Source organism: Mastigoproctus giganteus, chromosome 11, assembly GCF_048544385.1.
Source record: "Mastigoproctus giganteus isolate SK-2022 chromosome 11, ASM4854438v1, whole genome shotgun sequence".
Lineage (NCBI taxonomy): Eukaryota > Metazoa > Arthropoda > Arachnida > Uropygi > Thelyphonidae > Mastigoproctus > Mastigoproctus giganteus.
The window spans coordinates 62,791,222-62,815,444 of NC_143585.1; the positions used below are offsets into that span (position 1 = coordinate 62,791,222).

At 33.0% G+C, this 24,223-nt stretch overlaps 1 protein-coding gene across 1 annotated transcript in view; it reads left to right on the plus strand.

The window, feature by feature from the left end:
• unc-45 (unc-45 myosin chaperone) overlaps positions 1-24,223 on the plus strand; it is a 284,174-nt gene that overhangs the window by 245,119 nt on the left and 14,832 nt on the right. The window contains exons 17-20 of the mRNA XM_090384191.1: positions 6,497-6,610; positions 10,588-10,703; positions 15,383-15,500; positions 21,575-21,724. Of these exons, the coding sequence (XP_090240317.1) occupies positions 6,497-6,610; positions 10,588-10,703; positions 15,383-15,500; positions 21,575-21,724 (498 nt within the window). The remainder of the gene's footprint in view (positions 1-6,496; positions 6,611-10,587; positions 10,704-15,382; positions 15,501-21,574; positions 21,725-24,223) is intronic.

Genomic DNA, 24,223 nt, shown 5'->3' on the forward strand with positions numbered 1-24,223 from the left:
ATGGTAGGAAAGCATAAAGAATACAGAAGAAGAAAGAATTAGATTGTGCTCGGGCAGTTTGGGGCTGCTATTCCCATTCCTGTAGTAGGACCCTGAAGGAGCTTTCTCACCTAAACAAAGTTTGGTGACTATTTACTGCACTTTGTCAGCTTATTATTCCTTTCTATCCCGAGAGGACTACTTTTTGTGTTTAATACCTACCCCAAAACTACATTTGTAATTTTATTTTAATTTAATTTAATATTTGTAGAGGAATAAGAGAAATTTACCTCAATATGATACATAGAACACTTCTGTATGATGCTCTACAGAAATTAAAATGAATAAAAGATTAGTGCAAAATGATTACAGTTAAAAAATAAATTGAATACAATTCAAAAAGTAACTAAAATTCAAAAAAACAATTTAGAAAAAAATTAATTAAAAAATCAATGAAAGTTAAACGTAAATTTTTAAAAACAATTTTCCTTCCTGAAGCAAACAATGCTTTTCGACATTTGTCCTCATACATGTACGTGAAACACCATGATTATTTGTCTTCATGCATGTGCACAAAAGATCATGAATCAGAGAATAGATATGGATGACAAACATTAATAGAATTCTCATGTAATTTAATTTTGATGGTTTCTGCAATTAATAGTCTTGTATAATTACGTTGGACACTAAGTATTTTGGCATCGCTAAATAAAAATGTATGTTTTTCATTAACGGCATGAAAGGCCAATTCTGACACTGCTGAACGAGATGCACAAACTGAGGACATGTGCTGTTTTACATGAACAGTGAGTGGAAATAATGTAGATCCTTGGTAAGATGAGTCACAATCACTGCAAGAAATGTTGTCATTTATTTGTGTCGCAAAAGAGGAAAGGACTGAGCAATTGTTCAGTATAGTGTGTAATTTCTGTGTTGGTCTGGCCACAATCTTAAATTCAGTATCTTTAAAGAATCTGTTAAGCTGCTTTTGCCACTGTTCAAATGTATGGGACAGAAATAAAGTATTTCTTTATGTTACTATCGTTGGTTGGTGTAGTTTTTTGTATCCTATCCTTAGCTTGTACCCCAATTTGGTTTATTGTATCAAGGGGGGGTAACCCTTGTTTAAGAATCTGCTGGTAAATATCCATATTTCTGAGTCTAAAGCAGATTCTGTCGTTGAATATTTATAGGTATTAAGAAACTGATTAAAGATAATAGCCCTTTTGTAAGTGAATGGGTGATAGCTGTTATAATGTAGAAGCATACAGGTATTTGTTTGTTTACGATAGATGTTAAATTGGATTTTATTCGCATACCGAGTAAGGGTGAAATTTACAAAATTTAACATCTTTGTATCCATATTTTCCCTTTCCTTTCCAATGAGATTGAGTCTAAGTGGCTTAATATCAGAGGTCTATCTCTCAATGATTGATCTCAACGTTTATGATTGTATAAACGTCTTATACATTTGACGCTTTTTCTATCCCGTATCATATACTACAGGAGGTATTTAGACAATGTTTTGGTTATTACTGATATTAGCATTATTCAAGACATTTTATATTCATTTAATAATATTCATTCTAGACTCAAATTTACATTGGAAAGGAAAGGGAAAGTAACATCCAGTGAGAATAAATTATCATTATCGCAGAGTCTGCAGTCCTTAAGGTTATTAAATAATGTATCATAGTTTTTTTCCCAAATTGTGTTGCCTGTTAAAGGCAATGCAATTTGGGAAAAGGAAAGTTAAAGGAATTGAAGGCCAGAACATACAACATTCCTGTACTTTTCGCTCAGGTAAAACTACATAAGAATGGATTTCCTATTCAGCCAATTGTTTCTTACAGAAACTCAGCATTTTCAACTCTAGTAACACGTGTTTATAATAATACTGTAAACATGTGTTGCTAGAGTTGAAAATGCTGAGTTTCTATAAGAAACAATGGGCTGAATAGGAAATCCATTCTTATGTAGTTTTACCTGACCGAAATACAGGAATGTTGTATGTTCTGGCCTTCAGTTCCTTTAACTGAGATATGGTAATGTCTCAGTTAAAGGAATTGAATCATTTTGCGTTAATCTTTTATTCATTTTAATTTGTGGAGAGTATCATAGAAGTACTTCTATGATACATAGATGTGTTCTATGTATCATATTGAGGTAAATTTCTCTTATTCTTCCACAGATAATGATATCAACGTAGAACATGTTGAGCACCATAGCTCTGTTATATATACCATCAAATTTAATTTAATTTATAGTTAATTTAAACTACTTTCTCTAATTTACAGTTTCAAATTTCCGACACGTGGGGTAGTTAGTGTATTTTAACTTTAATTATTTTCTCAACTTACTTTTTACGATTTCTTACACACTGGATTGCTAGCATATACCATAAATACTTTATATCAAACTTATTTGAAACTTTTTCGTAACTCCTCTGCAGCAGCGCAGCCCTCCTTTCAATCTCCTCATATACCAACTCAACCTCACTAAGTTATCCTCTTTCATTTTAACCTTTCACTTTGCATTCCACCTCTGTTGGGTCAGCCATGAAATATACGTATGACTTATAATTTAAATTTCAATCCTTATCATCTACTTCAGCTTTTCAAATCTACCACGTGCTGTGTATATTTCATGTCAGAAACTGAGGCCTTACTCTTCTTGCTGCTTTTTCCTTTGATTTCGGTGGCTGGCCCCGGAAGAAGGCATTTAAATCATAGGATATGCAGCATTATTAATTTCTGTCCCTTCCTTGTTCTCCATAGTTACAATTTCAGTTCTGTTAGCCCTTTACCTATTCCACACTCTATCTACAAACTTATATATATATGTATTTAATCTATTATGAAATTATGGAATGAAAGTAAAAGTAAGAGTGTGTGTTAAATGTGTTTAATAAAATGTGTTTTAGATCAGATTAATTCCATAAATTATAGATTAAACATTACATCAGTCAGTAATCTAATATCACTGTAAGATTGTAAATTGTGCCATATGATAAAACTTTAGCATAGAAGTAATATGCAGGCCATAAGGCAAAAAGAAATAAGCAGGTCATTAGACAAAAAGAAATAAGCAGGCCATTAGGCAAAAAGAACCCCTAAAGACAAAGATAGCCTGTGCTGGTTTACTTTGCTATACCCTAGAAATAAACATATAATTAGCAATAAAACAAAGAATATAAAATAAAATGATTATGAGGCTAATTATTGATAAAAGGATACCTTGAATGACACTTTTTCGAGGGCTGGCACCATTCAATATATCCAATCAATAATTAGCAAGGTTATCTGTTTCTGTTTATTATCTGTCTGTTTAACTAGGTCCAAATTATACACCATATGGCAGGCAATCTATACTTAAATTTAAATTTAACAGCTAGCCCATTAGGACTAACTGTTATCTTGCCCGTTTGCTGTTAAATTTTACAGTGGTTTAATTTTAGGCGCCTCTGTAGCTAGGTGGGAAGGAGCAGCAGTGTGTAGCACACGCTTCTTGATTAGACCGGGGTTCGAGCCCGTCACCACCAAATATGAAGGATGCGGAAAGGTCAGGGAATGACCACCGCATATCCCGGAGCAGTATGGCCTTAGTTGCTAATGCTCCTAAAAACCAAATAACAAACAAACAAACAGCTTGGTTTAATTTTAAGTATCTTCTAAAATACTTATGGATTTTACTCTTTTTATGAGGAACATATTTTTATGACAACTGCATAAATTTCAAGTTATCTGTAAAAGGAACAAAAATAGAATTTTGGATATTTTTTATGGCTCTTTCTTTTATTTTGATCAACCACCTCATTTTGGTCCCATTTATGCTTGTTAAGCTGTATATCCATTTTTTCATCAAAAAACAGCCATGCTAGTACATGTTTTTATAGGTATATATTAGTGATGGGCATAATTGAGCATCATAATTAAAATAATCAATGAGAACATTTTCATAATTAATTATGAAAATCATTTGATTATGAAATTGAAAACAAAACTTAAGAAGGAAAAAAAAAATAGTGGATGGATTTGAGTAAATCATATTAGTAAATCATATTAGTAAATCATATTAGATCAAATTTGATCTAATATGATTTACTAAAGGTTTATCTTTTAATATCTCTAATTTTTTTTCAGTGTTTGTTTTGATAAGTAGTATTAATTATTTACTTTTATCTTTTTTTCGTGTTGTTTCACTTATATGTAGTGTTTTTCCCCTAACAAAAAAAAAGGTCCCTTAATACAAACTTTTTATTTTTATTTATTTTTTTTTTTTGGTTTGGTAGTTGTTGGCGCATTGGCTTCTGTGGCCATAGTGCACCTCCCAAGGTTTTTGCAGTACTTTGATCCATGCCCGAGGCGGGATTCGAACCCGCGACCTTTGGGTTGCCAGGCAGGCACTTTACCCACCTGGCTAGCCCGGTCGGCTACAAACTTTTTATACCCATTACAATGCAGTTGAACAAAACAACAAAAATTTATAATAAAAAATAAATAATTTTAGAATATATAAACAAAGAAAAGAATTTTAAGATACAGTTTATCATGTTTCATAATGACATAATTTTTCTCTTCTGTCATTGATATGCATTAATTACTTATTATTAATTTCATTCTTCTGAAATGCCATTCTGTTGCTTTCTAGCTGGAATACAGATGTATATTAAAAGTTTTTTGTATTCCGAATTATAAAAATTGACAGGTATGCATCTGGGGATGGTGGGGTCATTGCATTCTCAGGATGTTAGTCTGGTTGTAAAGTTCAGATTCCATCTTGTATTTTGCATATTAACTAAAACTACTCATTTTTTCTAATAATAAATTTAGTTTGTCTTCTATTAATTTATGTTATCAGAATACAGCAATTTAGAATAGCACAGAGCCAATTGGGCAGGCAACATATTTGTGTTTGGGGAGAAATTGCTTTACAAATAGAGAGCAAGAATGTACCACCTTTATATTATTTCCATATAGACCATTATTCATATTATTAAAAAAATGCTCTTTGTTTTGCTCACATTGCCTCTGAATTTAGTTCAGGCATACAAAGTGTGGCAATAAAGTTCCCAGACTGGTGCAATAAAAAGAAAGCAAAGTGAAGGAGTTGAAAGTTTTATTTTTATTAAAATTAACCATCACCTGATTGAATTCACTTATGTCCTTAACATCTTGAAATCTCTTTTCTTTGAACGCAGTTTCATCTTGGAAAAGAAGAAGAAGTCCTCTGATGCTAGATTGGGAGAGTAGGTTAGATGGGTGATCAGTACAGTGCCATGTTTTGTCAGAAATGTCTTCACAAGTGCAGAATGGATGGATGGATGCATTGTTGTGCAATCAGAATCAGCTGCCTTTCTCTCAAAATTACAGCTTCACCCAGGAAATATGCTTCAATAGTCTTTTAAGCACCCAGATGGCATTGACTCTCTCTCTCTCTCTCAGTGCGCCATTAAAAACCAAACCAAACCAAATCTCTCTCTCTCTCTCTGTCAGGCACAAAATCCTGCTAATCACACCCTGTTTGTCAGAAACATGATCAGCATAGTCTTGATCTAAATGAAATGTTTTGGGGATGGCTATGATTTTGAAGTCCACTTCATGCTCTGACACTTTGTTTCTGGGTCATACTGAAAAAGAAACCCTCATCTTGACAATACACTTGAAGAAATTAGGATTGTCTTGACAGTTGACCAGTCTGGATGAAGGCTTTGCCTGATGACACTCTTTATTTCTTCTGCTCATCCATGAAGTTGTGTGGCACAAATTTTGCACAAACTTTCCTTATTTATACCCAACTAATCATTCTCCTTATTCATATCCAGCTCATTAGCCTTCATCTGAGAGTCTCAATCTCTTGTCACTGTTTCCTGAATGTTTGCAACTCTGTCCTCATTTTGAGAGGTTGATGGATGCCCACTTCTTGAGTCATCACAAATATTCTTACATCCATCTCTGAACTGCTTACACTATTCAAATACGCTGGTAAGATTTAGCATTTCATAAACAGTTTTTAACATTTCATACCTTTCCATTTCAGAATTTCCCAGTTTAAAACAAAATTTGATATCTATTCATTGCAAAATCGTGACATAGAATGTTAATGCTATGAATGAAACTGGTTGTTACTTGCAGCCTGTTGGCCTACTGGACAATCTCTGTACCGCCATTTATTTTCAAACTCATCAAACATAACTGCAGCAACACCAGTCTGGGAACTTATTTGCCACACCATGTTATTTTTAATATGATGGGATGGCAATTACTCTTACAATCAAGTAATTATACTTAGTTATAGTTGTAATTACATACAACTGTTTAGCAGCTTAGTTTCCTAGGGAAGTTGATTTCTTGTGATCTTCACTTGTTTCCTATACTAGCTGTATAGGAAACAAGTGAAGAAAAACTAGTTGTAGAAAAACGTTTCCTTGTAGTGATTATACCTAAAGGTTTCAATAGCCTATTTTGTTGTATATTTATGATACATTATCGTTTGTTTCTCTGTTACTGAATACTAGACATTACTATCTCTGTCACTGGAAGGTAATGATAAAGGAAAGCGCATTGCAGCTCAAGCTCTCTCAAGAATTGGTATCACCATCAACCCAGAAGTTGCCTTTCCTGGCCAAAGGGTAAGTCGATCCTTCATGATCTTCAATTACTTGCTTTTCTATATAAAACAAATGAGTAATAGAGTGAGTATACAAAATTAATGAGGGATATTTAGTTGATTATATAAGGCTACCAAAGAGTGCATTAACTGACTACCCAAACAGCTTACACATTCTCAAAAAGTGGTTCAGTATTTAATAATCATCCATCAAATAATTTTGTTAATATACAAGGGCTGTTCAATAAAGAATGATCATAATTTTTCACAAACAACTGTACTGCTTTCTATTTGTAGCTGAGTTGCAGAATTTAAGACCAAACCAAGTTGCATCACATAGCAACTGTGCAGTTGACTCATGCAAATGCTGTGACCATGGCAGTTGGTTAAGTTTATGCCTGTTCAGTTTTGCCTACATAACAATAGATGTGACTTATAAGGAACAGTATGCTGCTCTTAAATTTAGTTTCCGTCTCACTCAAGAAATCATCAACTGAAAAGTATGAAATGTTAAAAAAAGGCTCATGGTTAATCTGTGCTTCCATATAGCACAGCAACAGGTGGCATTAAAACATTTAATGATGGACATGATTCAATTACAAAAATTTGAGGCCTTGTAGCTACAACCACTGCCTTACCACTGAAATCATAAACACTGCTTCTGTAATTGTGAGAGATCATCATATAACAGTAAGGCAACTGGCAGAGATGTTGAGAATATTAGTAGGAAGCACACACAGTATTCTAACCATTTGCAATGACGCATGTTTGTGCACACTGCGTTTGAAGACTACTCACACCTGAGCAACAGCAAGTTCACAAGGAGGTTTTTCAGGAGCTGCAATGGATGGTTACTGAAGATGGTGTGGTTCTGCACAAGGTGATAATGGTAGATGAGACATGGCTTCATCATTTCAACCAGAGAGTAAGCAACAAAGCTCTGTCTGGAAATTTACGTCATTGCCAACACCAAAAAAGAGCAAAATTTATAGCTTCTGCAGGAAAGGTTATGGCCATCTCCTTTTTTTGACATTCATGGAATGGTTTACTAGCATGCTGTGCCATGTCATATGACTCTTATGGGACCTTACTATAGAACTGTACTGCACACTTTGTGGGATCAAATTCAAAGAAGGGGCTGCAAGGAAAATGTTTCTATAAATCAGAAGTTGTAAAGAAGGCGATTCTCAAACGCATGTCAAAAAATTTGACTTCCACTATGTTTTCGAAGAACGGCAAAATGTTGGAGTAAGTGCATTTCATCAAATGGGGACCACTTTGAAAAGTACCATCAAAATATGGATGATTAATAAAGGTATGTTATGAAAAAAAATTTTGACCATTCTTTATCGAACAGCCCTCGTATTTAGTAAACAACATTACATGAAATATACAAACTTAAATATAAAATGGAAGCATGGCAGTGTTTCCCATAAAGAAAGGTTAGTTTATTTTTGCTATCAGGCACATGTTGCCTCAAATCTAGTACAATAATCTGCTAAACTAATCTGTTATAGTCTGTTTTTGATTCAGCTGCATCTGATTAGTGTGATTCTGAACAAAAATGAACTTTTTTTTTTTTTTTCCCATATGCAAATAATATTATTCCTTCATTTCATATTTATAAGGTTACACAAAGGCAATTCAGAAAGTAACAGTAATTTTTAGTTATAATTTTTGAGTATTGAAGAGTATTTGTTTCATTTCAAGAATTAAACGTCTGGTAATAATTTTTTATAGTCAGTTTTAAAACTATCCATAAATGACAAGTAATTATTTATAAAGATCAGAATTGAATTAAACCTTTCTTGAATATTGGCTAATCTACATCTTTGTTACAAATTAAGCATTGTTCAGTAATTCATTTTTCAAATTTTGAAAGAGTAGTGTACAGGAGGTACTTTCTTAACTTTTAAGTTTGGACTTATTCATTTGAGACACTAACACAGACAACCTGAACCTTTTGCTTTTTATATTTCATTATATACACGTGTTAGAGCCTTAAAAACTATAGTTGTAGTTGTCACCTGTCTGCTGAACAGAATCCTCATTTTGGAATAGAAAATTTACTAACCAGGTCATTAATATTTGCCATTATTTTCAAAGTCATTACAAAGAAAAATAAAGGTTGGTAACTTCACTTTTTTAACACAATATTTATTTAGTAAAGTATGAAAATGTGAATCACAAATTATGTAATGCTGGAAGTAGTGAAGCAATGTATTATGATTATATTTTTAAAAACTTATTTTTTTTTGTTAAATGAAATGGGTAAAAATACGTCAAACTTACGGAGTTAGTACATAGTTCCTACAAACCTTTTTTTGGTTGTAGTCAGAATGATCTACTTGACATTACCTGTTTGCTGTATTCTGATTCAGTGATCCTGGTTTAGAATCCATTGAATCTCTGCTTCATAGACTTTCAAAATTTTTTTGATCAAATACATATTTCATGATCAAATAATAAAAGTTATTAGCATACTGGAAAAAATTGACGGTAAAAATGACCTCAAAATAATCTTAGAACTATATTGGAATCAAGAAATAATGATGATAAAGAGAAATCAGTGTCAATAAATAGAGTATGACTGGATTGCATTATGCCTTCAATTCTATTCAATATATAGTTGATACTTAATGAGGAAATTGGAAAAAAAAAAAAAAAAGGAAATAGGCATAAGTGGATGTAATTTTAACAATATGCACTACATTAATGACACAGTCCTAATTGTAGGCTCAAAACTGAATTTAGAAGAGTCAATTTCAGTTATCGACAATAATAGCAAAAGCTTTGTAATGAGGCTCAACATGAACAAAACAAAATTCGTGAGAATAAATATTAATAAAAGAAATAAAGATGATAAAAATAATAAGAAATAAAGATAATAAAAATAATATAAGAACTTAATAACATACAATGAAAGAATACAGCAAACTTCCTCTTATAACTATTTTGGGTTGCTTTATAACAAAGATTGCAAATTTCAACTCAGAGCTCAAAACAAATTGATTAAAACTAAAGCCTTTTGAAACAGTAGATTTACACAAAGAAACAGTGTAGGTACAGAAACAAAAAAAAAATAATAATAATAATAACAACTTATAAAAACATATGCTTGGTCAAAGCTAAGTTATGGTTGTGAAATGTGGTCATTTAACAAAGATATAATAAAGACACTAAATGCCTTTGAGATGGATATGGTGTCATAAAGGAGCACTGAAAATATCATGGAAACAAAAAAAGAATTTAAAAAAAATAAAGATAATCTAAAAAAAAAGTGTCAAAAGAAACTGATTAACTAACCTAATGAAAAGGAAGGTGAAGCTGGTAGGCCATATCCTAAAGGGTTTGGCAGATAAAAGCAGCTTGCTTGCATTAAGGGGGAAATAAAAGGAAGAAGATCAAGAGGAAGGAGAAAAAGATAATAGATTAATGATGTCATACAGTGGCCCCAGGAAACATACTATATAAAAACTAAAAGATTGTTAGAGAACAGAACCTTTTGGTTGGTTATGAGCCTTCTGAAGCATGGTTGTGAAGCTTCTGAATGGAGATAACAAATGAGAAGAAATACACAATAAACAACATCCAAAGTCATGTTACATAAAAAATTACATTATTTTTCAGCACCTATCCTCCAATACGTGGTTACTATTCATACTGAATTACTGAGGGGGAAAAATAACTTTAATAAACTACGTGGGTAGTAATAAAGCAAATTTATTGTGCTAAGTATTTGCAGTGTGTACCAATTCACAAAATACATCTAGTTAATATTGACAACATTTCTGGATTCTGTTTTCAGCTCTGTCATTAGATCTGAGGACTGACATAAGCAGAGTAACTACTACGTATGGACTTGGTCTGGGCTTAGCTATCCATTACCATGCTAGACAGCCCCTTGTGTAAGGTAGAATAGCTTTGAAGTGATTAATATTTCAAAATTGATGATTAAGCGAAATTTTTAAGAATTATTATTATTTTTTTTATGTTCAGTGTGCCGAAGTGGTACGACCTATAATGACTCTTCTTCATCCTGATTGTTCAGGACTTGAGAACTTTGAAGCATTAATGGCTCTGACTAATCTAGCACAAGTCAGTCCTAGTGTGAGGTATGCCAGTTTTGCTCTAATGATTATTATTTTTTTTTTTTAATTTTTTTTTTTTTAGAAATAGTAATAATACTGGTGTGCAATAGCTTTTGAATACAAAATAGCATGAACCATTTAAACAAGATAATTTTGAAATTTATTTCAAAGTTTATAGCTGTATATCTATACAAATACTTGTACATATATATAAACTTACACAGAGAGAGAGAATGTCATCCTTAATTTTTTTACAAAATTCATTCTCTTAAAAAATTTTTGTCTCATGTGTCCTGGTATTACACTACAGCTTTCTGAATTAGAAAAGTGTCCCTATAACATCTTGACATATTAGTCAGTCAGTGTATGAGTTGGGGATGAGAGTCCATAAATCCTGTAAAGCATGACATATGGTGAATAATGTGCAACAATGTTATATGACAGTGAGACTTGGCTTTAGTAATCATTTTTACTCTAGAGAAGTGAAGCCGTACCACATCACTTTTAATATATTATGGAGGGGAAACTAAGCATGCAGTGCAAGTTAACTCCACTTAGATGAGAAAGGTTTATTCCTTTATCACTTGACATGCAGCCGACCGGGCTAGCCAGGTGGGTAAAGTGCCTGCCTGGCAACCCAAAGGTCGCGGGTTCGATTTCTGCCTCGGGTTTGGATCAAAGTACTGCAAAAACCTTGGGAGGTGCATTATGGCCACAGAAGCCTATGCGCCAACAACTACAAAAAAAAAAAAAAACTTGACATGCAAAATAAGCTTTTATTTATTAACTCTTTCAGAAGTATCCACATACATATATACAGTGGTATATATGTATGTGGATACTTGTGATACAAAAAACTGCATCACCTTAAAAAAGTAACATTTGTAGTGCAACGTATAAGATATTGTTTGATTACAGTCATTTTGTTTGTTGCAAAGCAAAGGTATTGTGTCAGATAACGCTTCTATTGCATCAGACAGTAATTACATGGTATTGTGTCAGATAACGCTTCTATTGCATCAGACAGTAATTACATGGTATTGCATCAGCCATTTCTATAAATACAGTGTTGGAAGGGTATACACGCTCATTAGTATCCTGTTTTGCGGAGGTGTAAGCATGGCTCCATATGTTCAGTTGACACCAAGAAAAAAACATGTAGCTGTTGCTTTGTCCCAGGAAGGGCTTTCTGCACGTGCTATCACTGATAAAATAGGCTGCCACCCTTCAACAGTATCCTGGGTGTTGAAATTAAAGCATGAACCAGTGATGTGAAGAGAAGACATGGATCAGGCCATGAGAGAGTGACTATGCCTTCCCAAGATCGATATTTGAAACGGTTATGCCTTCGTGTGATCTGCTTGCCTATTGGCTTAAGAAGAAGCCTTTGTTGACCCAATAAATGAGGAAAAAGTGACTTGCTTGGTAAAACGCATGTTTCATGGACAAAAGAGCAATGGGACACTCATATTTTCTGATGAATCAAAATTCAACCTGCATGACTCAGATGGGAAGCAATATGTCAGAAGACGAAAATCGGAGGTATACCATCCTGACTGCATAACACAGACTGTAAAGTTCCCTGCTGGTAAAATGGTTTAGGGATGCATAACAAGCAAAGGGGTGGGCAAATTAAGTTTATTAATGAAACAGTAAATCCAGAAACCTACACTGCTATCTTGGAGGAAAACCCGTTATTAGGGATCACCACACAGATGTCCAAAACTGCATTTTTCAACAGGACGTAGCACCTTGCCACACAGCAAAATTAGTAAGTTTTATGCTATTTGGATTTAATGATGAGTTTGTCTTCTTGCCTTACAAGGCTTAAATGTTTTCCCTCTTTTTTCTCCCTTAAGGTGCAGTCATACCTTAGAAATGCTGGCATTACAGTGTTGGACTGGCATCAGTCCACATTTGAATCCTATTGGAAATTGCTGGTACATAATGTCGTCTAAAATTGCTCAGAAGAAGCCAACAAGTAAGATTCAGCTGCAGGAGAGCATTTGATTAACTCTATTCCAGATAGTTGCAAGGCTGTAATTGCAGCTCGAGGAGGAAAAACAAAATATTGAGGACTTATTTTGCTGATTTACAAGTTAACGTAATACTATTACGTTAACTTGTCATGTCAATTTGTACACGTAAATACAATAAAATGTATGTTTGCATGATTTCTCATATTTCCATTAATTATCCATTTTACCTTTGGGAAGATATTTATGGCAATTAGGTATATCAGGTGGTTCTTTTATTGGATTTCATTCACAGAGATATATATGCCTAACAAATGCAGTGCAAAATTCACAAATGATGCAGTTTTTTTGTCTGCCACTGTATATATATATATATATATATATATATATATATATATATTTTATATATTTATTTTATTTTTTTTATTACTATAAAGAAATAAAATATTAATTTTAAATTGGTGCTATTGATATGTGGCATTAAATCTATTGCATTAACAATTAAACATTATACTCACATTATTTTATTTAGGGCATGATCCTAATCATTTTTGGATCAGTTTTTGCTGGTGTATTTATAACTTGGATGCATTTCAGGCATTAAGGCCTGACGGTGCCGACTAACAATTTACTGTTTAGTAGCAGTCACATCGCGTAGGTTTTTACAAGTTAAATCCTAATTTTAATAAATTACTAATTTGTATAATCTTGTAGCTAAAAAAAACTATAAAAAGCAATGAATAAAATAAAATAAAAGAGCAATGTGAAAAAGGAATAGAAAATGGTTAGGAAGGAAACAGAAAATTACATTCATGCATGTGGCCATCCCTTTGCTACTTCATTAGGTGCTTTGAACAGACAGATAGCCATATGAAATGAATGTCTCATGCATACCTGTTTGTGTGGTCCCAGTAACAGTTTTACTACTATTAAATATTTTTGCTTATAGTACAGTCAAAGTAAATTTTGATAATATGTTATCAAATGTTAATTTTACCCTGTGTTTGATACTTACAGCAAAGTGGGATTGGAACCCAAAGCCCAACAGATATGCATCAGCATAAAGTACTATAATATTTACCTAAAATTTCTGAAAAACATTATGGGTGGTGGTCGGTAGGAGAGGAGACCATTTCAGACTGCTGCTGGATTTATAGGGGGTTGCAGGGGTGCTATCTGGCCAATTTGCAGGCTTGGCAGCTAGAATAATTAATTTAGCTAAATCTAGGCTTTCACTACTCTAAGTTAATGTTGGATGATTTGCAAATTAGATATTAATGGATCATTTTGATATTAATTGATAAATTTGAAAACGTTAATGTAATTATAATTTTGATTACATAAAAATTAAAGGTAGATACAAAAAAAGACTAAGAAAGAAATAATGTTGTGATTAATAACCTAAATTATGACTTATCTACTGGGCAAGGACTGGTATAGCCTTTCTACAGCATAACAATCATTGTATGCCCAATGGATAACTGTTTACATATATACATCCTCCCAACAAGATGATTTTTTTCTAGCCCTATGGTGCATTAGAAACAAATTTCTGACTTTTTTGGAAAAACATACAATTAACTGGAGTGAATCGCCTAATGTGGTGAAGTAGGTATGTGTTGCACATGTATATTTGAGATATGATTTTGTTTGTGTAAAATAATATGCCTAGATTGAGGGAATTTGCAGAGAAATTTATAAAGGAAAAGGGGGGGGGGATGGATGGTGGTATAATCCAGAAGGAGATCAGACAGATAAAATATTGATTTCTAAAGTGAATTTAACTTCTGTTCCAGGAAAATTAATGGAGGCACTGGTTAAAGAAGTACTGCAGGATCATCTAGAAAAGACTTCAGTTGTAGCTCGGACACAGCATGGTTTTGTTAAGGGAAAGTCTTGCCTGACCAATTTGATTGGATACTATAATGTGGTCACGAAGGAACTGGATGCAGGGAATAACTTTGATATCATATATTTGGATCTTAGAAAGGCTCAATTTTGCTGCATTGTTATAAATATATGGGCTTTGAAAATTCATTTTCTTCATTCCCATCTCAGCTTCGCCCCCTCAGTTTTGGAGATGTAAGTCATCAGCTATGCTTTCATCAGGACATACCCAGATAGACAGTGATACCAAGACTGCTGGGATAATGGCATTGTGGGAGATTACTACTAGTTTCTTAAGAGGGAAAGGCAATTGGCTATGAGAAAAACTCTGAGTGGCAAATATTACTCAGAAAATAGAATGTATAGTAGTACATTATATGTTCAATTAAAATATTTTAAAATGAACAAGACTCAGTTTTCAGATAGCACATATATTACTGTATGATATTTGAAATTGGTTGTTCATTAATCAATTTCAAATATTATACCAAAGAAAGATACACTGAAATTTTAGTAACCATAAGTTACTAAAATTTTAATATATCTTTCTTTGGAGATGTGATAGAGACATATTTTTAGAATGTGCAACCCTTGCTCCAGAGGTGCAAAAAAAAAAAAAAAAAAAAAATTGTTGGCCAGTGTTATTAAAAATAATTTGGAACTCTTTTATATATTTTCATGAATTTTCATATATTTCCATTTCACCAATAAAATTTATCCTGAACTTGAAAAAATGGTTTGGTACCTATTGATTACCTTCGTTGTTTTTCCTTTTTGAATTATTCTCATAGATTTCTGTTTAACTGCTAACATTAACCAAGTGATATTTATTTTTAACAGGAAATGCATTTTGAAAGATCATGGGCTTTCAAAGGTAGAAGAATATATGTATATTGATCATGAAATGTTAAAGAGGGCTGCAACACAATGCACTGTCAACCTCATGCTGTGTGATGAGGTAGGTTTCTACTTTGAATCAAAAAAATTCTGCTATTTATATTAAATATCAATTTTTTTAAATTTTTATTAAACATATTTCTGATATTTGCCATTGTAGAATTGGCAAAGAGGAATGCCACCCCTCTGTATCACTAGGGGACAACTTATCATATACAAAAATGATACACAAAAAAAGAACTGTCTCCTTAATTACCAATAAGGCTTCTTTCAAACAGTCCTTGATGGTAATTATCACAAAGTAATGATGCAAAGGCAGTTATATTCAAAGAAACCATTATTAAGAAATGGTTGCAGGTTCGAATGCTGCATTCAGTATGGGTGATGTGATTGTCCAATAGTTTTTAATGTGAGGTATAAATAGTGTGATAATTTCAGCAATTGGATTGCCTTAGCAACAAAATTAAAACTATTGTGCTATTAAGGTCCGCACAGTTTGTAATCACAATTCTCCCCATTCCAAATGGAAAAGGCCCAGGTTTGAAGTTTGAATCCTCCATGGCTGAGTTAGTTGGTCTCAACAGGTGAAGATAGCAAGGTTTTTAACTCTCAGAAACTCTGATTTTTTTGTCCAGTCGAATAGGCATACTGACCAGTGAACACACAATTTATGAACTTAATTTATGTGGATGAGGTTCTTCATCAATCTTTATATGACAGTTTTTGTTTTTTTAATTGTACTGTTAAGTACTATACTGTGAACTAGCAAAATGAATGATGTCATATTTGAGTACTACTATGTTTGAGTTAAGTACTTTGTAAAAGAATAAGAGTTTACCTCAATATGATACGTAGAACACTTCCGTATGATACTCTCCAGAAATTAAAACGAAAACAATTAAAAAATTGAAAATCTTACATTACAGTAAGAAATAATTAAATCAAATGAACGCAATTAAAAATCAATTTAATGCAATTAAAAATTAAGTCAAAAATTAATTTAACAAAAAAAATTGCAAAAAGGATTTTTCTTCCTGAAGCTGACAATGCTTTTCGACCACATGTCATGATCATAGGAATGAAAATTGCCGAATAGGGGTGAGTATGGAACTTAAATAGGGATTATTTGCCTTTGCATATGCATGTAAAAGACCACGAGTCAGAGATTAGATATGGCTGGTGATTTTTAGGGTCCGTAGTCGAATGACAGACCCTTAGAATGTCACTCAGTTGTCTCTGTCTGTCTGTCCATCTGTCACAGCATTGTACCTCTGGAACCACTCAACCTATTGACTCGAAATTTTGCATGGGTTTGTATGTCATGTGGGCCGACATAATGCCATATTTATCGTTGTTGACAAAAATGTCTGAGAAATGGAGGGGTAAAACGTGGGGGGGACAAAAAATGTCAACAACCTATATACAAAACAAACTAGGCTGCAATGACTGTTAATATACATGTCTTTTCTCATGTCAACTATTTATTAGAAAATTTAAGTAGTTTAAGTGAAGAGGGAGGAAGGAAAAATTCTGTCATGATATAAAAGAAATGGAAAAAGATACCAAAGGGGGCACAGAATTTTAATATGATTGCTCACTACTGCTGGATGCTGAAAAGAGGAACAGCCATTGAAACTAGCTGCTTGAGGAACTCAAAAAAAGTGCAAGTTTAACTCAGTCTGGTGTTATAAAAAATCTAGTTTGCAGCCATCTATTCCTTGACAGAAGGATGTAACCTTTGTTATTTCTGTTTTACATATTTTTATATAAAAAATAACATATTTATAAATTCTGTAAAAAATACAAAATAAATCAGAAGTCTTTACCAAAATTCTCAGATTTTTTTTTTTTTTATTTGTAAAAATTCTGATAAAATTCATAGAACAAATTTCAAGTAACTTCGACAAAATTTCCATTAAAAATGTAGTTCTCATTACTTAACAGCAATAAAACATCAGAGAACTTTTCTTTAAAATGCAGACTCGTGTTATTAATAAAGTGACTTTACAATCTCAGAGAATAATACTACTACTCTACATTTTGAAAAAAAAATCACTATTTTCTCAGAAAAATATATTTCTGAATCATTTTCTAATGCTGATTTCAAAAATTACTTCCATTTGTTTCAATCTCATCAGGATTTTTCAAAAATTAAAAAAAAAAAATTAGATTTTTCACAAATTTTTATTAATTTTAGCAGAATTTGTGTACCAAAATTATAACAAAATGCTATTTTCATCAGACTTTTATATTTAAATATATATTGAAAACATCATTAAAAAGGGCAGTGTGCTAAAAAGTCCATTAAACACTCACCTCTCATTTTAAAACTGATCTACGATGGGTCAAATTTTTGTTTCTTTGGTTTTCTTGTAGATCCTTCTACTTTACAGTCCCTCTTCAGCATCCAGCAATAGTCCACCATCGTGTTGACATTTTACCTTCCCTGGTACCTCATCTCCATGTCCATAACATTCTGGTGAAACCTCTCATACTGTACATTTTGTACAGTCCCACATGGAATGTAAAAATGTACAGGGTGAGAGATTTTTCACCCTGAGACATTTAATTTAATTTAATTAATACATTTATTAATTTAATAAAAATTAATAACATTTCTGGAATCAGCATTAAAAACAGCTATTTGTTTACAAACATCGATAACCATGCAGAGTAGTGTAATTCATTAATCACATTCAACACATTTAAAGAGCTGTTTATTATCTCTTCAGAGTTGCAGGGACATTAAGTATACTACTGGTACTGCTTTTTATGGTGACTTCCACTGACTTAAAACTTATTATGTTAGCAACAATGACCACTGCCAGTAGCAATAAGATCAGTCATTGGATAAATTTGCAATTTGCAAACTTTACATAATACTCTTTGGCTAATAAAATATCGAAAATCTCAGTGGTTAGTTGGTTTGCATATTTTTGACATAGTGGCAGCCAAAGCCATAGTGTGGCAAAAATAAAATTGACCATTGGCTTTTTCATGATCATTTTTCTGTTTTGCGTGGTCTTAGAAGAGAAAAAATCTCCTATCACCCACTAGTCAGGCAGAAGGAAAACAATTTTTAAAAAAATTTTAAACTGCAAAATTTTTTTGTAGTTCTTTCTGTACTCCTAAATTCCTCTCTTCTTCCACTTGGGAAACACATAGTTATCAATTTAAACAGATCCTCATATTATGTATGCTGTATATAAAATATATAAGCTACTACAGTAAACCCCCGCTATTCACAGGGATTACGTTCCTGAGAAATTCCGCGAATACCGAAAACACGAATCTCAGTTATGGCTCCCATAGTAATAAAGGGGTTCCATTCCAAAGTATGAAATATATAAGAAAAGCTAGTCTAAAATTTTGTCTATATATATGTATTATATGTACTTTCATAATATGACTATGTACATAGACAGTACGTAATGAAATGCAAGCATAAGGCATCGAAATGAAAATAAGAAACATTAATATTAAATGTAATATTTATTAGAAATTTCAAACAAATCTTTCAATCCAGCGCCTTTGCTATAGCTAAAAAACTTATCCCGCCAGTTCTATCACCAATTTCACTAAAGTGTTGATAAAGGTGTTTTTCCTTTTCACGAATGATGAGTGAACTTAAGAGAATTTTATTTTGAGTTCAGTCTTCTATCCACAGATTTAAAGCCTTTTCCATTTTTTCTAATTTAGCATCACGAGTTACAGAGCAAATTTTTGAAGCAGTTAGCGTGTTTTCACAGACACTACGGCGGATTTTTTATTCTGATTTCTTGATTGATCGTACCGTTGACTTATTGATTTTATAATGTTTTGCCACTGACGAGACACTTTCACCATTAGAAATTTATCTAATAACTGAATTTTGCTCGCTAATGTCACCATCTTCTTTGATATTTTCACAATTCCCTTGTTATTCGTAGTCACATTTTTGTAGGGGTTAGAAAAGAATTTGTCCACAATAAAGTCACTTTCTTCCGTTAACACACTCACTCAAAAAAGTCTGTTTACACTAACACACTACAAAACGGTAGATTTTTCACTTTTGTAAGCATATCAATTTATAAAGTGATAAATTTATTCAATTTATAAGCATATAAATTAAAAGCAAACGACGAAACCTTCCATGACTAGCACATACTGAACAAGGATTAGCGAGAAACATGCATGCTCGCAGTTTTGTCACCCCTTTCCCCCCAACCACTGAGCGCTGTTTGTTGTTGTTGTTTGTTATTTTGGTTTTTAGGAGCATTAGCAACTAAGGCCATATTGCTCCGGGGATATGCGGTGGTCATTCCCTGACCTTTCCGCATCCTCCGTATTTGGTGGTCACGGGCTCGAACCCCGGTCTAATCAAGAAGCGTGTGCTACGCACTGCTGCTCCTGCCCGCCTGGCTACGGAGGCGCCCCCGCACTGTTTTGACTGGGAAAGATGATTTTAGCCATGCCCGTGTTTTTTTATGGCAGAAAATATTCAAGGCGATTTAAAATTCACATCTTCTTAGGTTTCATTTTATATTAAATCAGAGACCACGAATAGCAGGGGTTTACTGTATTTATAACTTATCTGAGTAATAAATATTCCTTACTTCTCTTAAAAGTCATTTTTATTATACCAATATTACTATTTGGTTTTTCATGGCCTCTGATGTTTACTGCAAGCAATTCAAAGAGTAAAGGCAATTTGTGTATTAAATACTGATAACATACTGTTATGGCCATCAAGTGTACTACACACTGAGACAAATTTAAACACGATGTTGGTTTGCAGTACATTTAGTGTGCCTTTTGATGGTATGGCTTGGTCTTGTTGGTCCTTCTTTCAGATTGCACCATTGAGTAATTCAATATTTGTGGTCTGGGAGAGTGAAATCCTCCAAGATTTAGAGGTAAATATCGGAGGATTTTTAGCTCAGTACTAGAACAAACTGAATATGCAAAGGAAGGTGTACATATAAATGGAAAGACTCAAATGTGGAAGAAGTGTGGAAAATGAAGACTGTTTGGGCTGTCCAACAAACAACCTGAAACATGCATATATATTTCTTTGCATAATCGTAGCCTTCCCCATACTGAACTAATATATGTCTGTGAATCACAAAGATACTTATTCAACCCACAAAATCTGAATTGCTGTACATTGCTCAATGATGGTGCAATCCAAAAGCAGAACAAACACATTGAAGTTGTTGCAGCATAAGACATGCTAATCATATTGCAATCTAGCGTAGAGTTTGAAGTTGTTCATTTGCAATTGTAAGTTGTTCTGGATTGCAAATACAGCAGATTCTCAATTAACCGGAACACTTTAAGACTCCAAATTTAAAAAAAATAATAAAAAAAATAAAAATAATAAAAAAACAACCTGAAATCAAAAAATTCAAGTAATTACTAGAATAGGTATAAACAGATATTTTGCAAGTTGTAAATAAGCGATAGCAGCATTATAAGTTATCATTGGGAGATTAGTATACCCATTATCTTACAATCCCCACTGTCTTCACACCCACCACTGAAAAAAAAGAGACTAAATGTTTAGTTTGTGTTAGTGCGTCACGTCGATTGTTGTGTTCCGTTGCAGCGCAAAAGGACAAATTTTGTTTCGTTATTTATGTCAGGGATGTCGGATTTTTTTTTTTTTTTTTTTTTGTTTAGAAATTGCGAAAATGATAGATAAATGCAAAAGAGTTGTATTTTCAGTTAAACAAAAACTCGAAATTATTCAAAAGTTTGAAAACTGTGCGTCTATTAAATCTCTAAGGAATCATTATAATAAGGATGTATCAAAATGGCCAAACGTTAACAAGTATCGTGTGGAATTCAGATTTGTCAATAATAATATAGTAGCAATATGTTATTAGTCATTCCCAAGTTAACATAAAACTCGACGAAGTAAGAAGTCCTGGAATGTATCTCTTACATATGTTGGGGACTTTTGTATTTTTGGATTAACCAGGAAATCGATTATCCGAGATTTGTTTTTTACCATCTATCCCAGAAAATCGAGAGTCTATTATACATGGATTTGCCATTAATTTTTGAATTGTCATATAATTTTTGATTGTATGAGGACAATTTTTCATTTATCATTTTTTATCTTAACTTTTACTCATTCATTACCATTTCTAGGTTATAAAAATATATGAGAGTCCAGGAGACAGAGTAAAATATCTTCTGCTGTTGTCAGAGGATGATGATATTGATACTGCAAAGGCAGCATCTGCTGCTTTAGCCATGCTAACAGAAGTGAGTAAGAAATCCTGTAAAAAATTGCTGGAGGTAAGTTAACATTAATAATTATTTTTATAGCATTTTTTTACTAATCATACAAAAAACAGCAAATAATACAAATTTTTACATACAAAATATACAACATAAAAAGTTCTAGGACTGAATTTTTCAAAATAATGACCCTGGCTATTTAAATTTTTTTTCACCCATTACTTACATAATTGCAAAAAAGGTCTTTCAGAGTTCTTTTTGAGAGTTTCTTGGTGGCATTTGTTGTAGCTTTCATAACTTCTGCTTCACGAAAATTGCCATCGCTTTAATGAGCACTTTAGTCACATGCCTTAAGGTAAATAAGGAGGATGTTTTAAGACAGTTACAGTGTTTGGAAAGGTATTCATAGCTTACTTTTGCACTAAGCAGGAACATTGTCGTGGAGTAATTCTAAATCAGTTCTCTTCTTCTCTCTTGTATCTTTCAAATGCTTAATGATTTTTTTAAGTACATACTTTTATTAACAGTATGACTTCTTTGTATAAATTCGTAATGAATTCTGCCTTTACAGTCAAAAAATAATTCTAGCATAACTTTGCTTTCAGACCTGTTAGTCTGAATAACATATTTTTTATGGGTCATAAGGATAAGCCCAGTTGATAAGTACATCATTTGTACTTGTCAATTACTAGCCCATACCTTAATTGGACACTGTGTGCAATGATATCACAAGCATTTCCGCCAGTGTAAGGCACATTGAATTTTCACAGTTTTTGGACTATCAACTATCTTATGTATATTGATAAACCATTTGCACTGTTTGTTTTAATAATTATTTTAATAAAAATGCCACAAACGTTAACAAATTTTGGCCATTTCAAGTTACAGTATAAAATAAAAGTTTTCTTAACATTCAGATATTTTTAAGGGATCCAGTCACAAAATGTTTTGACCCTACTTTGTATAACATACAATAAATAAATAAATGCAAAATTAAAAATATATGGCTGTAATTACAGTTTATGGCTGTAATTACAGTTAAAAATATATGGCTGTAATTACCTGCTTTGCTGTCTGCAGAAAAAAGTAATTGATGGAAAGCTTTCATTGCTTTCATAACATTTCAGAGGATCTTAAATTATTTTGACATCATATACTTAAGATTTTAGAAAAACTTTTGGTGCTGTTGCATATAAACTGCTGTACAAATTGGGCAGTGTGGCATTAGGGATAAGTTACTGCTATGTATAAAAGGATGGTTGAGTGGGAGAAGGTAGAGAGTGGTAATCACTCTCTATTATTAGTATAGTCTTCCAGGGTTCAGTGCTGGGCCTATTATTTTATAGTCTTCCAGGGTTCAGTGCTGGGCCTATTGTTTTTAGTATAGTGACTTCTTAATTTATGCGAGGATTATGTTCCAGTACGTCTCATGCAATTTAAATTCACACGTAACGTAAATAATCACCAAAAATTGCAATAATGGTCCTATGAGAGTAACTCTAGCATCTAGGCATGCGAGACAGGTCAAAATCTTTAAGGGCACAAGGGTTTTGATAGTGTAAATGCACACACGTTTCAGTTTATGACCCTCTATATCAGCACCAAACAGAAGTGTTAGCCAATCTTTCACCACCAGGTGCAGTCTTTTCAGAAACTGAAATATAAGTGCAATCAGGCATTTTTTATAAATATAAACCTGTTTCATCAAGGTTGAATATCTGTTTGGGTATGTACTCCCCCTCCTTTATGATTGCCTTCAGTTTCACAGGGAATGCATCCACAGCATTTTTATCAACTGATGCAGCTTTTCCACACGTTTTCATATTATTAAAACCATACCATTGACAATAATTAGCAAACCATCCTGAACTCATCCTGACATTCTTTTAGATCATCATAAAGGGCTTTCTCTTTCACTAGGCTAATGTTAACATGCTTTTTATTTTGGTCACTCATCCATGTAGTAAGCATTTTTTCCATGCATTCCATCAAACTTTACCAAGCATATGATGACTTTTTGTGCAGTTAAGGGCACACCACTCTTAACACTTTCTTTCAGCACTATCTCAAATAGTACTTAATATACTCTTATTCAGACTTAGAGTATGTTTAATGCATGCCATGCTCTCACCTCGTTTGTATCACTTAAGCACTTCTAGTTTCATTTCAAGTGAAATTGATTTCCTTGAGTGCTTACCATTACTTCCACTATGAGGTGCTTACTAGCATCCTCATAGTTGTAGGTAAATGAACAATCTGTGCAAGATCATTAGTAATTGCAAAAGCCTCAGCATCTCGACCAGCTGGGTCAGGGTGACTAGAAAATGGAAGCCAGCTGGAGTTGTGAATATTAAATCACCAAGGAAAATTATCTCACTGTTAGGAAAGTTGGACTGGAGAAAGTAAAGTTGCAAAGAGAGGAAGTCAAAGAACTCCAAGTGATTAGTGGAGTTGGGAGAACGATAGAGACAACAGATGAATTTTACACAATGAAGTAGAGAGATTTTAAGCCAGAGAAGATCGAAAAGAGGAGATTCCAAATTACCAAATCTTTGA